Source organism: Pleurodeles waltl, chromosome 9 (genome assembly GCF_031143425.1).
Source record: "Pleurodeles waltl isolate 20211129_DDA chromosome 9, aPleWal1.hap1.20221129, whole genome shotgun sequence".
NCBI lineage: Eukaryota > Metazoa > Chordata > Amphibia > Caudata > Salamandridae > Pleurodeles > Pleurodeles waltl.
The window spans coordinates 59,739,935-59,755,739 of NC_090448.1; the positions used below are offsets into that span (position 1 = coordinate 59,739,935).

Below are 15,805 nucleotides of genomic sequence, written 5' to 3' on the forward strand. Positions count from 1 at the left end.
AGTCTGCATAGCAACATTGCTGCCTGCTCAATTAGGAGCCGACGTCAATGTTGTGGGCTGTTCCCCGCTGGGCCAGCTGGTGGAACTTGTAATGGGGCCCCGCTGGAACCGGCTGCACTGGCGGCAACTTGACCCCGGGAGTTTGGCAGGCGCCCTTTTCCACCCGCCAGACTCGTAATGACTCCCTTTGTGCCGCTTGTTGAGACTTTTCGGCAGCACAATGTGTTCATAACTTTCCTCTAGTTGAACGTTGAGCATCAATGGTGTATGAAGGGCTGTGAACAGAACAAAAAGGATGCAGAAACAAAAAGACTGATAGAGAGAAAGATGGATCTAAATTAATTCACAGAATTTTGGTAAGAAAATTGTACGTTTGTGGAAAATTATGTCACCATTGTGAACAAATAGATGGTAGAAAATGGCCACCATCTACTCCTGCCTGTTTGTAGACCGATCTCCAAACCATGCGATTATGTTAAAGAGACCATCAGAGGAGTTATGTCCTAATAGGATGTTTTTAACACATGAAAATATATAAAGATAGAAGCATTCTGGAACCCTTATTGTTGATGATGCAAGCCTGAGTGAGAGGTCCAGATTATTTTATTAATATATAGCCCCTTTAAACCCTGGCTGAAAGATTATGATCCCATAGAATGGAGGTATGCAATAGATCCCCCCCACTGAGCTCAGTGAGGCCCCCATTGCCTGACCACATTGTGGCCATTTAAATGGACAGCACTCACAACAGTGACAGAAGATCAGTGGTTCAGTGGCAACTACGTGCTCCACATTGATAATACCTTTACATTTCATCACAATTTCCAGGTCTGTGCCCTCTGTCACCATTTAGTCTTGGCAGAACAGCTTTTCCCATACAATAAGTTTTGTTTGTACGTTTTCCACCAGGAACAAGGATGTCATCGCGTCCGTCCGCACCACGCTCTGTAGTGAACTCTGCAAAATCTGGAACTGGAACCAAGTCTGCGGTGTCAGGTACAGTGACATACGTTACCTATACGTATGTGCTCCCATGTCTTTTGGTGCAACGTGTTTCCGTATCCATGAAAGCGACAAGCAAAATTAGATTTTGGACAGGTAGACTACATACACATCATCCCTAGTTCTATTGCTTCCTCAGACCAAAGGTGAGCAGAGATGTTAAGGCTTCCAAGAATGAAAATTCCACAGTAGACAGCCCAAAGCCCACTGTGGTCACTGGTTTATCTCGAAATGCTCATCAGGCTCTCTGACTTCTACTCGCATCTCAACCTCCCGCTGCTCTACAGTAGAATTAGGCTCTGGTTGCTGCCTCATTTGAGTTTACACTTAGATTGTGACAGTTCCTGGTCCTCATGGGGAGGCTGAAACTGACAACCATTTTGCAGTGACGTGACTGAGCAGCTGTATGCTCGACCTATTGTTATCAGTTCTTCAAACTATACTCAGAAAGGGCATTGGCTGTGCCTAGAAACGTATTTCTGTCTGACTTCATGCTAATGGCTGTTTTATATATTATTCTGCATCCTATGGAGTGTTTGCATTGCAATCCAAGTGTAGCTATTTCACATCTTGAAACTACACTGACCAATCACACTTTAAATTATGTCATACAAGCATCATACGCAAAAACAATCTTTTTTCTTTTTTTTTTAGCGCAACAGACTTTTTAATACGTTTTTAGTCGGCACTCGAATTTTGTCTGCTGGAGCACTCCTTGTAGTTGATAAACAAGCATTGGCAAAGCCAGTATGTCTGATTTTAATATGCCAACACAAACAAGCACATTTTCACATACTTTCTTAAATTAAAGCTAACCTGTTGGCTTTGCCAGTGCTTGTTGTAAAAGGACTACTCTGGTGTGATGGGGAGCATGGGAAGGAGATGGGAGAGAGCACTATAGATGCATAAATAGTACTGCACCTGCTACAAACTGCATTATGAGTTCTACTACAACCAGTCGACTTCTACTGATATGTAGGCAATGTATTATTAGGCGGGAAGCACATTTGCAGATGGACTCTGGTAGTATTTACAAACAGTGCGATGTCCAGGGGGCGTAGCTTGGTCAGTAAGATTTGGGGGGGAAGCACCCGATTTTCCAACAAATAAGGCAAGCAGGGCACTTTAGAGGGGCCAAAGAGACAGTGCAAAAGAAGATGAATGTGGACTGTCGGGGGTAGTGAGAGAAAACACAATATATGTAAAATAACCAACATTTTTTGCGACTTTCAAAGCAGAGAGAGAGGGATTGTGCGTGTGTGATTTTGTCTGTATTTATGTAAAAAATCCTGGTGAAATCTGACAGGCACATCACCATACTCGACTGAAAGCACCTGCACCCAACTATTTGCCAGAATATATCTTTATTGGGGGGTGTAACCAATGTTCCCTCTAATGTTTTTCCACTGTGTGCGGCAGTGTAAGGTCTCTGTGCGCTGCAGCCAAGGATACGTGTGCCAAGAAATTGACTATTCACACGAGCACAGCGCATAACTACCAAGATCATTGGCATTTGCCTCTCCATAGCTTTGTTTTACCACTAAAGCAAAAAAGGGATATTTTTTATTAACATTGCCCCATGTAATACGGCATTAAGGCAGTTTTGTGACCTGGTGGCACACCCCAAGGACATGACCTGTTAAGTACCACCTTCCCCCCAGTTAAAGAAAACCGAAATCAGGCAAGCAAGATGCAGGCACTAGCACATGCATTCACAGGCTCGACCCTAAAAATGTAATCAACAACAAAAAAAAAAACAGGAATTGCAGTTCTTCCCCATTTCATGTACACACCTTGTCAGAGTATAGTGAGGCAGGCCCACTGGAATAATGTGGTATGGGAGGGACTAATTATATGCCAGAGATGAGTAAATTATGCAGCAAGAAAAGGCAAATTATGCAGCATAATGCAGCACATTTTGTGATAGCATTATAAGCAACAGAAAGGTGACAAGAACGGCCTTCCACTGCGCGTCTTCATGTGGCGGTGCGTTTTAGTAATATTTGAACCGTTTGAGCTATAAACAATGTATTTTGGTTGCAGATTTTTGGTTACGTGGCAAATCTATAATTATACAAAAATGCTGCGGCCACACAATTGCATAATTTTAGTGGCCCTGAATATAGTGCATCTTACAAACTGAAGTCACGGCGGGGGCTCAACAAACAGACAAATGCTTATTTTTCTTACTCAAGCATTTACTGCGAGTAAAAGACACATATGGGAAAGACGGAGGAAGAGAAAAACAAAAAAGCGTCACAATGGTAGAAAGCAGAAAGCTGCAAGAGTGAGCTGAAGGGGCAGGGAGAGGCTTTAAATGGATTGAAGAGGCCCGAGATGGCTTCAGGATTACGCTGCCTCAGTATTCCGTGTTTGCACTTTTAATTGCAGCAGCCGCATGTTTTATGAAGAGGGCTTTGGGCACCAGCAAGTTTTTTATTTACAAATTACGCACTGGAGAGAACACAATGCCCTCAGTGACAAAATAAACATTTTATCTAGCAAGCGATCACCCCAGCTGTATAAGCCAGCCAGTCTGCTGATAAACATTATTTATTGCCCTGAATGTAGCCTGGTGCCCTCCTGCCAGACACAACTAATTAAACTCTGTGACCTGCTGTAATTCCTGAAAAAGCACAACCCTTATTCATGGCGATTTCTCCTCTGGATGCAGCTTGTCCTGCGCTGCTGTAGAGAGAGCATATTTTTGCGCTGCTTGTTTTTAAATGCAGCACTAACGAACGGTTTCACGCTCTCACGTGATGCAGGCAGTTAAAAGTGCGCGCTTTGTAAACGTGTGTGTGCTGTGGGAAAAGACATTGGGCCATATTTATACTCCGTTTGCGCCGGATTTGCGTCGTTTTTTTTAACGCAAATTCGACGCAAAACGAACTCCATATTTATACTCTGGCATTAGACGTGTCTAGCGCCAAAGTTCATGGAGTTTGCGTCATTTTTTTGCGTGGACACCTACTTTGCGTTAATGATATGCAAGGTAGGCGTTCCCTTCTAAAAAATGACTCCGAGGCATGTGCGCCGTATTTACACTCCCAGGCAAAAATGACACCCGGGAGTGGGCGGGTCAAAAAAAATGACGTCCAGCCGCTTTTGCGTCGTTTCTTAGCGCCTGGTCAGAGCAGGCGTTAAGGGACCTGTGGGCTCGGAATGAGCCCAGAGGTGCCCTCCCATGCCCCCAGGGACACCCCCTGCCACCCTTGCCCACCCCAGGAGGACGCCCAAGGATGGAGGGACCCATCCCAGGGAACTTAAGGTAAGTTCAGGTAAGTATATATATATATATTTTTTTGTGGCATGTGGGGCCTGATTTGTGCCCCCCTACATGCCACTATGCCCAATGACCATGCCCAGGGGACATAAGTCCCCTGGGCATGGCCATTGGGCAAGGGGGCATGACTCCTGTCTTTGCTAAGACAGGAGTCATTTCAATGGGGGTTGGGAGTAAAAAAAAATGGCACAAATCGGGTTGAGGCGAAAATTTTGCCTCAGCCTGACTTGCCCCATTTTTTGACGCCCAAGCTCCATATTCCCCTACGCCGGCGCTGCCTGGTGTAAGTCATTTTTTTTTACGCACACCAGGCAGCTCCGCCGGCTAACGCCGCCTAACGTCATTGAATAAATACGGTGCCCGCATGGCGCTTCAGAATGGCGTTAGCCGGCGTTAGATTTTTTGACGCACAACTGCGTTGGCGCAGTTGTGCGTCGAAAAGTATAAATATGGGCCGTTGTGCGTGCGCTCACCTTAAATGTAACATTGGTGTAACACCCCAAACCTCCCCCCACCCACTCCCGAAGATACTCCCCTGGCGATGTGCATTGCTGCTATTTAATACCATTACTGCTGACATTACCATCCACTAGAGCTGAAATCTCTGGAATGGTAATTTTTGGTTGTGTCATTCAGTAGGGATTTCTAACATTGACTGATGCTCCATGCCTGCCCACAGGACCACAGAACAATACAGAACACTGCCCCTCTCTTACCATTTACTGAAATCACACAGGAGATACCCAGAGATAAAATCTCTGCTTTTGATTACAGCTGATGATGGTACCTTAGATTGCACAATGGAAATCTCCACTCCTATGGTATTGTTTAGTAAAGCTGCGGCTGGGTCTTGTGTTAGAAGAAAAAGTAGGCGTGTGCTTATATATTTCAACGGACTGAATTAAAAAATAATGATCGGGATGAAGATGACATGACCGCATTCTCCAAACTGAGCAAGTATCTGCTGGTATCGGATACTCAAGCTCCTGCCTTGCAGGTTTTTGATCATATTTTGAACTGTTTGTCCCATCTACAAGAAGCACCTCTGAGGCTTTTTCAGTCTAGCTGCTGTCCCATACTACCTGGGGTACAGATTCCAAATCTCATAACAGTGATAGGCAGAAATCTGACTACCTGAGGTGCATAAATGTTTTCAGACCTTCAGACTTAGGATTTCTTTTGTTAATGGCAAAATCTGAGCCCTCAATGAAGGCTGATTACAATGGATATAAAACTGAGAGTTCATGTTAATTGAGAATTATTGTTCAAAATGGCAGTCTTAAGTCAATAAAGGAATCCATTATGTTTTAGACTTCAAATGAGGATATTTCCATAAGTATTGCAGTGCTTCTTTCATTCATCATCTATGGTGCTTCCAATTCTACCCTCTGTGGAATCAAGACTTCTACTGCCACCTCTGTCCTCTCTCTACAATTCTACCTGATGCTGTCATCCAAATTTGTGTCTTCAGAAGCTGTAGGACCCATTCAAAAGGTGATGGATGGAAATGCTGAATTAAGACTGAAGCACTAGTAATTACTGATCTACGTTCAGCAGAGCCACGTGTCTTCAAGATAAAATCCAGAGGGTGATTTAAAGTTTATCAGATGCAGGACATCTGCCAAAAATAGGAAGATGCTCCTTCCACTCTGCTGTAATTGTATTGCCCTGTATGCCCACTAAACATAGACAACAGGATATCTGCCAAAAGACTAAATCCACCACAGGGTCTATTTCATTTCTTTTACTAATGGTCACAAGCCTACACCTGGACCAATAGTACCTTTCAAAGCATGAGGTTAAGGTGACTCTTTCGTCTGGGATAAAATGCCCTTAAAAAAAAAATATATATATATATTTTAAATGACAAATCACTTTGTCTTGTTGCTGCCACAAAAGGCGAATCCATACAACTCTCAAATATTAAATACTAAAGACTTTTTATTTCCACCAGTTGAAAAAAAACCTTCCTCTACATCCATACAAAACATGGTGGTGGTAAGAGAATTTATCCACCTAATGCTGCCATACCGCAACAAGTTTCAGGGACAGTCCTAGACTTCAGTATCTCGTCCCCTATTTTCCTGTGTCCCCGTAAGTTACCTTGATTTTGGAGGCACAACGAGATGGGGCAGGAAACTCTATGGAACTCTCCCTGTAAATCAATGAGTTTGCAGCTGCCGGGCTACCTTGAAGTAGACAATGGCCGTCGGTGCAGGGGAAGGCAGGGGGAACTGAAAAGAATCTTTCTTTTCCACGCCCGTTTCTCTGCTTCCTTTTTCAATGTCGTAGATTTGATTGGCCAAGGAAGAACACAGGATTTAATTCTTTGGCCAATGGTAAGCTTGCTTAACACAAGAAGCAGGGCAGAAGGCATGTACAGGCTGCCTGTGAGCGGGAAACAGGTTAAGGGGTTTATTTAGAGTTTGGCAGAGTTAGAACTGTCATACATTGGCGATGGTCTTACCATGACACATTTGCAGTTTCCCACTCTATTTAGAGTAATGGGCTACTGACAGCGTACTCTGATGGCATAGTCTCATCTGGTTCTGCTTTCAGAAAAGTTTGCCCCAAAAGCCTGTCCACCACGGGACTGTCAGGCCATAGTGACGATCACCACAAGTTATATAGGCCAGAGTTACCATAACTCAATTTCCACGTTCAGAACAAACAATGAAATGCAATGAATGGGGGTCCTGGGCAGGCAAATTACTCAATGGCAGCTATTCACAGGGATAAACTCCTGCACATTAGTGTCATTGATCCCACTTTGAGTTTATTTTTGAAAAACACATTTTTTTGCCGAGCTGGCTCACCAAGCAGTGAAGCCACTACTGTGACAGTTCCAATAAATGGAGAGAAATCCACGTCTGCCTGGTGGGATCTCTAAATAAGGTGGGCTGCCTACCATATACTCTAAATCACTCTGCTGTTCATGCACCTAGCATTACAGACTTTCTGCTGCTGTTAAGTCATACTTCAGCAGAGAAAGTGCTTATCAGTTCACTGTTCCATTCAAGTCCAGTGACCGCCCACACTGCATTCTCATTCTCACTCTCAGAGCTCCCCGCGTCAGGTCAGGTGGGCAGAGAACTTGGTGAGAACTGCGACACAGAAATGAGGTGGTGGGCCTGACTGGCTGCTCTTTCTTTCTCCTGTGGCCTTGGAAGGAGTAAGTGTCTGAATGAAGTAAACGTGTAAGTCAGGGTCAGAAGCAGTGAGTCTAACAGGGGCTTCTGACAAAAAACCTTTCCTTGTGTTAGACTTTCAGCAGTTTAACTCAGGTTTAATCATCAATGTGAAATTGATGATATTTCTCATCTCTAAATCTAATTCTTGTAATAAACAGTATTGCAGAACAGTATGTGTGTCGGGTTTTGTAGGAAAAGTGGCATTTGTATGTGTGGTTGTCTTCATGTGTAAGGATGCATATGTGCGAAAGTGACAGATAGTGAGTGACCATGGGTGAGATTGAGTGTTGGTAGATGAGTTGAGACAGGCAGAGTGAGTGAGGCTGAGTGAAAGTAAGACTTGACTGTAAGTTATTGACAATGAATGAGTATGACGGAGCGTGTGATTGAGAATAATTGAGAGTGAGTGACAGAAAGTGAGAGTGACTGTGAATGAGTGAGTCAGAGTGAATAAGAGTGAGTGTGAGTGAGAAAGAATGAATACATTAGTGTAAGAGTGAATGTGAGTGAGTAAGTGTTGGAGTGTAAATGGATTAGTCTGTGATAAATGAGAGGAAATGAGGAAATCCGATTAGGAGTGAGTGCAAGTGAGTGAGAAAGTTTGAGTGGGTCAGAGTAAGAATACATTGGAGTAAGTGAGTGCAAGTAGCAGTGAGTGCAAGAGAGTGAGTGACAATTAACTATTGCAAACGAGTGAAAATTAATGAGAGTGAGAATGATTATGAGTGAATGAATTTAAGCGAGCTTGAGTGAATATGTGGTGTTACGCTGATAAGTCTGCTACTGATCCTGGCATACCAAAGGTAATTCTTGCCTCATAGATACTCTCTTGACAAAATACTTTCGCTGGCATACTAGATGCACTTCTTAGCATGACAGGTACCGGTGACAAAATACTGGCACTGGTTTACTTGAAGTATTTTGGGCTTTAGGGGCACCCATGCTGAAATACTACTACTGGCATACTAGGAGCAGTTACCCGTCTGTGGAAAAATGCTGGCATACTTGAGGAAAATGCCGGTGACTGCACTTTGCAGGTAATACTTGACATAAGGGACGACAGCTGTGGCATATAGAAGGGGGTAATCATGACAAAATGCTGGTCGTGACATACTTAGGTAGTTTTTGACATAGTGTTTCATCCATGGAGTATGCCCGGCAATAATGGCAAAATTAGATGTACTTTTTGGCATAAGGGAGAGCTCAGGACACATGGGGACACTCATTTGAAAATGTTGACCCTGGAACAGTGGTGGTAATTTTTGAGATATTGGGGCACCCATAGCTGATTTTGAAAAAAAGAAATGGTGTCAACTTCTGAGTAGCATCATTTTCTTTTCATTGGCTTGGCATCCCATGAAAAGACTTGAATATTGGATGAGTGCCCTTTCAAAGGCGATGGCCTGTTACCAGTTGTATGTTACAATGCGTTACTTGATCCCATGTTTTTCAAAATTGTCTTGGAGGAAGAACAACCCCAGTCCCCACTAAAAGAGGTCTTATGTACTCACTTTGCCTGCTTGCTACAATTTGGGGCAGGCATTTATTCCTCAGCACTTTTAAACATCATGCCACCACCCTAATATAAGTGGTATCTGTAACAGCCATTTGTCTGTGTTATGTTGTTACATTAATCATGAAGTTATTATGGAACATCAGCAACGTCAATTATTGTGATGTCATCAGAGGTAAGGTCATGCGGGATGATGTCCTGGGGAAATTCAGGGTCAAAGGTCAACTGCTGTTGCTTCTTGTGATGTCATTAAGGTCATGGCAAAGGGTGTGTGATGTCACTTCTGCTACCCCTGGCATTTTGGTGAATCGACTTCCATGGGAAGGACGCAGGCATGTTGGATGAACTGGTGGTGCTTGAGAAGAGGCTGGGAGAGTTCTGTGGGAGGATGGAGCTGTGTTTTCTAATCCAGACATTTAACAGTACAGATGCTGCCCCTGCTCCTTCAGCGCTCCCTAATTTGGGAGGTGGTGGGTTTGCTAATACCCTTATTGCCCATTACCTGCAGGGCAATAATGGCTGTTAATTCCCCACCTGAGTTATGAGCCATCGCCTGCAGATTGGGCCTATAACTATATAGAAGATCATTTTGTTGCCTCCAGGTAGGATCAATAATGCTTAATTATTAGTTTGTCACCTTTGTATGATGGAGATTGGGGCCTTGGAGTGTTGCATAAATAACTTTAAACCATGTTTTTTTCTCCTTCTTAAAGTCTGCACAGAGGATAGTCGTCGAGTGGAGCAGAACCCCTTCAAGATTCCTCCTGACAGTCAATTCTTTCTACTTAGAGACAAAGAAAGAGAGAAAAAGAAGGATGTATGTATTAACTCACTACTTGTGTTTAAAGTCTATCACTTTATGCTGTTTTAATCAGCAAGGGCTGCTAATGCTGCTGGTCAGCCTGGTCTGACCTTAAGCAAGTGCTGACTGACTTTGCGTAATTGACCACTACAGTGTGGGGGGGAGGCTTGTCATTGGTTGATGCACTAAAATAGGGGTCCCATCTATTCATCAGGGCATCAGGTGTTCCCTCCTCAGGTGTCTTTCCCTGGAACTGACTATCCTTGAGGATACATTACATCCAGTGCAAGCAGGTCAGCCCAGAGGCACCCTGTCATCAAAATAATTGTGGCAGAGGAATGACTGCATGTGCTCTTTAAAACATATTGGGCAGTGGAAGTGACTTTACGTGCTCTTTGAGCAAATTACATCACAAGAAGTGACTTCAGGCAACCTTTGACATGTTAAGTCCACATCAAGCCAATCTAATGTTTTTACATAACATATAGGAAATATTTCATACAGGGGGATGTTAAATGAACAGTGATTTATATGAGGTACAACATCCATCCACGAAAGGTAGGAAAAGTAAAAGCGATGCTCATTTTTAAAGTTCAGTAGTTATTCCAGTTAGACTTGTCACCGGAGGAGCAAAGACATGTCACCAATGTGGTGAAAGGGCAGGTGGAGGTTAAATACTTCCAGGTTTTTTCAAGGTAGTTATCAAATCTCTCCTACTCAGTAGCTGATCTTTTGATAAAGGCTCTCATTGAATCGCAGAGATGTACAGGAAGGTGGAGCATGCTAGGGGCGATTATAGTATCATATTGGAATCATTTCTCAGCTCTCCTTCCCAATGATTGCCCTCGGACAGCCCACCCTTGACCCTTGTCCTTGATACCACTGTAGGCTCCTAAGCGGGCTACTGCCCTGTTCTCAATTGAAAACCTTTCATAGTTCCAGTGCTTTATTTGAGCCGGTGGGGCCTCCAGCACTTATGTTTGGGGACTGGCACTTATTTTTCTGCATCAGATACTTAGGGAATGCAAAAGAGGGAAAACACACAGATGGGATAGAGGAAAAGAAAGACGGCAAAACCGTCACAAAGGGAGAAAGCAGGAACCTGCAAGAGCGAGAAATGGGGCATGGGAGTGTCTGGTAGTGGATTAAAGGCTACCAACATTTAATTGCACCGGTCGCCAGCTTCCGAGCAGAGCTTTGGGCACCGGCAGTCATTCTTTCCCAGATTAAGCACTGGATAGTTCCATGTGATGTCTTGTCATATAGGATATTGGATATTGAGTGCATTAGTAAACACTTGCCTGTGCTAAAAAGTAAGTATTCTAGTTTTCAGAAGAGGGTTTTCAGTTCCATTAAATGCCCCTCTAACAGGAAAACTGTGCAGGTGAGGGTACATTTTTAATTTACAAAAATATAAAGAGCTATCATCAATTTAGAGGATGAAGAGAAAGCTTTTTAAAAAAAGATTCATTTCTTTGTACTTTCAAAAGACCAGCTCTATTTTCAAGAAGTAGTGAGGGACTGAGTAGTGACCCACCCATTCTTGCAGAAGGTTTGCATTGAGTTTGCCAATCTTTAGGAATTCAGCACATTTCCAGGATTTAAGTAGGCAGGCACCCATCTCGCTTTTCGTGTTTAGGTTCATTAGAAAGTTATTCGAATTTATAGATTTGAGTCAAGCGATCCAGAAAACAGCAGATTGCACCATTAAAGAACATTGAGCCATATGTACGAACACATTTTCCCATAGACACAAAAAGGGTAAAACCCTTTGATACATCTGGTCCATTATGTTTTTGCATCAAGATCACACAGGCATCCTGTGTAACACTGAAGTAATGCAAGAAGCTTGAAATGGGCTTCTAATGTTGAGTCTACTTTTGTTTGAACAAAAATAATGTGAATTTGCTGTCTTGAAGATGGAGTGAAACGTCTTAATCAAATACCTATAACTAGAGGTGTCTTTCTGTGCAAAAAAATCGCATTTCCTTAATACACCTCTAGAAATTAAAGAACATATTGCACATTTCCATTGAATAATTTTTGCACATTTCTATTGGATAATTTTTGAACTGGCTGTACATTGTACAAAGATGTGCATTAAAAATATTGCATAAAGCTCAGTGATTTAGGTGCTCTCTCGTGACATCTGGTGAGGATAAATCTGTGACTCTACCTTTGGAAGAAAACTCCTTATTAGATATTCTTATTGCAACTTGAGCAAAATCCATCACTTACATCTGGAAACTAGCCTTGATGATCTGTACACAGTCATAGACGCCATGTGTAAGATATATTGTGGTGTCTTTACATCCTTCTAATTATCTCATGTAATGGAAACCTGATGCAGGTTATTTTTTTCTGAAGAGTGATTATATTACCAGACTCTGACTGAAGACTGTTACTGATGTCGATGGTTGATCTTTCAAATATCAGACCAATCTCATTGTGTATACGTACACAACTATTAATAGAAGTCAATATTTAGATGTATGATTACCATATTTCATGCATATATAAACACACACACATATATGTGTGTGTGTGTGTATAATTACATACACACTACAATAGAAACTTTTGAAAAGGAAACATTGAAATTAAGCAAATCCTATTAACGCACTTGATGTCTAACTCTGGTCAGATCCTAAATCACTTTTTTTGGAGTTTTGCAAAGGACCTCTTTCTTACTTCCATCCTTTTCAGATCCTCTTTTAATGTGTGATCAGAAACTGTCAGCTTTTTCCTTGCTTTTTCAATTCACGTATCCCGTTCCTGGTACTGACCAAAATAATATTGCTAAACGCATGTTCAAAATGGGATTCAAACTGGGAAGGTAAGTACAAACAACTTGGTCAATATATTGGTTGAAATTAGTTTTATTGCAATCTAACAAATAGAATGTAATAGATAAACAATGTAAATTCATAAATAGAACTCCCAGGAATCTAATCGTGACAATTTGTTTCACTGAAGTATTTTCACGCTGTTCGCAATTCCTTCTCCCCCTGACTTCTCATCTCTCCACTATCTATTCTGCATGAACTAGATTCACTTCTTGTGCACATATTTCCTCCTTGTTTCTCTGTTAATGCTGCTATGTATATTTTGCTGTGATTTGCATATTTTGTCAGAATGCTCCAAGGAGGAGTGTACATGGATTGGACTAAGCAAAATTGTTATTTGAAAAATTTCCTTTAGGAATGTAACTAATATTTAGAATCATTCTTCTGTAAATAGGTCGTTCTAAATCAATTGGGAAAGCAGTTGGCTGAGTAAATATTCAGGATACAGCGACAAGCTACTCGTATCCCCGTTTGAGTCTCTTTGTAAAAAAGTTACCCAGTTTTTGCCTGCGTGCCTTCCTCTGTTACGTTATGTTATAGGCTCTTGTATAGCACAGAGACTCACTCCCGGAAGAGTATCTCGGCGCTTGCTTCTGGACGGCGGCGCAGTAGAAATGAAAAGATCTGGGTTTTTAAGACCCTTTTAAACTTGGGGAAGTCGGGACAGGTGCAGATGTGCAAGGGGAGTTTGTTCCAGTGAAATGGTGCACGGTAAGAAAAGGATCGACCCCCAAATCTGGCAGTGCAAATATGTGGAATCCATAACAATGCTTTGTTTGTAGACCTGAGCAATCTGATGGGGTGATAATAAAAATATCTGCACTGTAACGTCACACTGTACAGCACTGAATTAAATAACTGTGTTCCATATCATACAGGAGCGCGAGCTACAGAAGACACTGAAGGTACACGAGAAGATGACGTATGCCACAAAGATGAACTCGCAGTTGGCGGGCCTTCGTAAGGAGATTCAATCAGAGACGGAAGCCGATGAGCCCCCTGAGCAAGCAGTGGCGGCGGTCCAGGAGAGCCCCTCCTGGAAATTAACCATCACCAAAGGTGAAGCACGCATGCTTCAGTGCAAATGTAACATTGCCCGATTGTCGGGGCGAGCTCAGGGAACAACAGTTTGATCAATACTTGCATGTTTGGTTTTGGACTGAATCAGCTTTCAGGATTTATATTTTGCACATAATGAACAGTTTTGAAAAGTTTAATTTGTGACTAAATATTTTAGTGCCATCTTTGTAGCACTTTACCTCTTGCACGAAAAAGCTGAAAACCTTTGTGGGATAGACCTTTTAACTAACAGTGCACTCTTCTTTGGCTCACATTTCAATGGAAATTGATGTGAGGGATATTTGTGAAACTTTTGCCTTAAGAGAAAAGGAGACACCGGGCAAAATAGCAACACTCACTCCCTCCCTTCCTTCCTTCAGTATAAAGAAAAGTGTGCATTTCAAGGCATTGCATGTCCTTGCATGAATTAAAAAACAGATCTACCCCCTTATAGAGGACATTCAGTTGTATGTGTGCATGCAAGCAATGATACTGCTTCGATCAGATTGTAAGCAAGAGAAGTAGGCAAGTCCTTGGACTTGTACTCCTTTTTAGGGTCGAGCGCAAAGCTCTCTGTCCCTGGTGTAATCTCTCTATGGGCTTTTAACCATGCTCATGTCAAGCCCATCAGTTTGGTTGGTTCGTAGGCTTGCCTTTCAAAATTTGCTTCATTTCATTAGTGAAAGGCATGCCTAAGTCATGCCTTTTCCAGTGTTTATCCCTCCTCGAGGGCACCGGCCAACTACTGAAAACATACGAGTTTCCATGTTTTCCGTATGATTTGTGGACTACTTTTTCGATTTATTTCGCAGGCAGCGCAATCTCGCTGGGCAGTAGTCGAGTGCTTTGCATGACATCGACCCTGTTACATGGATAATTGCACTTTTGACAATACGTTTCACTGCAAGCAAATTTCTCTTTCCTTTTGTGTGTCTCTGTCATGCTTCATGGTGACCGTGGGCTCGCTTATGTGAAACTGCTTTACTTTACCTTTTATGTGGCAAGAAAAGTCCGGTTAGGAGTTTAAAATGCAAATAGTTCTAACTCGTTGCATTGCAAATGCTTGTTTAATGCGTGAGTTGCTTCTGGATGAATATTCAGATAACCCCTGCACAGGTGGCAGCTTAAGATTTTTGCTTATGGAGCCCACTGGCATCCTTTGATAAGCTGCTAGGAGGGTAAGGAAGCCTGGCTTTGGTCAGCTAACATTGGAGTACACTCTATGGAGGGAAGCCTCATACTCACAGACCCTGATCCATAGGGAACTCCCTGCCACAAAGCACAATGACTCATCTTATTAATATTCATGGTGGGCAGAGACTTATTCTGGGAAACTTGATGAGTTTCTCAGAATAAGTTGCCTTTAATCATCTGATGACAGGGAAATTTTAATGAGTTGCCAGTAGTGGTTGTGAAATTTGTGCAGAATTATGTTTAATACTATGGAGAATTAATTTGCAAAGTTCATCAGTATATTTTGCCTCCCTCTTCTTCTTTTATATTGTGATGCTTCTCTTAAGGCACGTGTTACGGTATGTTAATGCCGTAAGTAAAGGAAATCCAGAGGTTGTGATGGGAGTGGCTGCAACTTACCTTTGTAAGCTGATGGGGATAAAGAGCCTTTGTTTCATTCCTTTCCCTTCTGATTTACACCTACCTTACCTTGGTATGTTGTTTCCAGTAGTTGAGGTGCAATCTACCCTAGCCTGACATGACATGCTCCAGAGAAGGATGGATAGAACATGAGAAGCGCCATCATGTTCTGTTGCTTCCAAGTTTATCTAAAAACCCATCTTTTTAGCTTCCTTTGGAAAGAAAGGACAAAGTCAAACCCAGCTCTTGTCATTATGTTCCACTCAGCAGAATCAAATGTTGAAAAGTCTCCACCTCCCATATTGCTGATCAGGAGGGATGTTTGACAACGTTTCCCAAAGTTGAGCATTATCGCCAACATGGTGACATGCATCCCAGTGAAGGGAAGATGTTCTACATTGTGGGGCTGCACACAAAGGCAAGTCCCGTCACCCACAGTTCTAGATGTGTCTGCAACCTTAACCAGTAGCTTGCACCCCATTCCTAACCCAGTGACTTCAAAAGTTGGACTCT

General features: G+C 42.5%; 1 protein-coding gene across 2 annotated transcripts in view; it reads left to right on the forward strand.

Annotated features, from left to right (window-relative positions):
- CFAP100 (cilia and flagella associated protein 100) overlaps window positions 1-15,805 on the forward strand; it is an 82,579-nt gene that overhangs the window by 15,597 nt on the left and 51,177 nt on the right. For both annotated transcript variants that reach the window (XM_069206282.1, XM_069206281.1), the window contains exons 2-4: window positions 910-996; window positions 9,706-9,809; window positions 13,519-13,699. In XM_069206282.1, coding sequence (XP_069062383.1) covers window positions 910-996; window positions 9,706-9,809; window positions 13,519-13,699 — 372 coding nt within the window. The remainder of the gene's footprint in view (window positions 1-909; window positions 997-9,705; window positions 9,810-13,518; window positions 13,700-15,805) is intronic.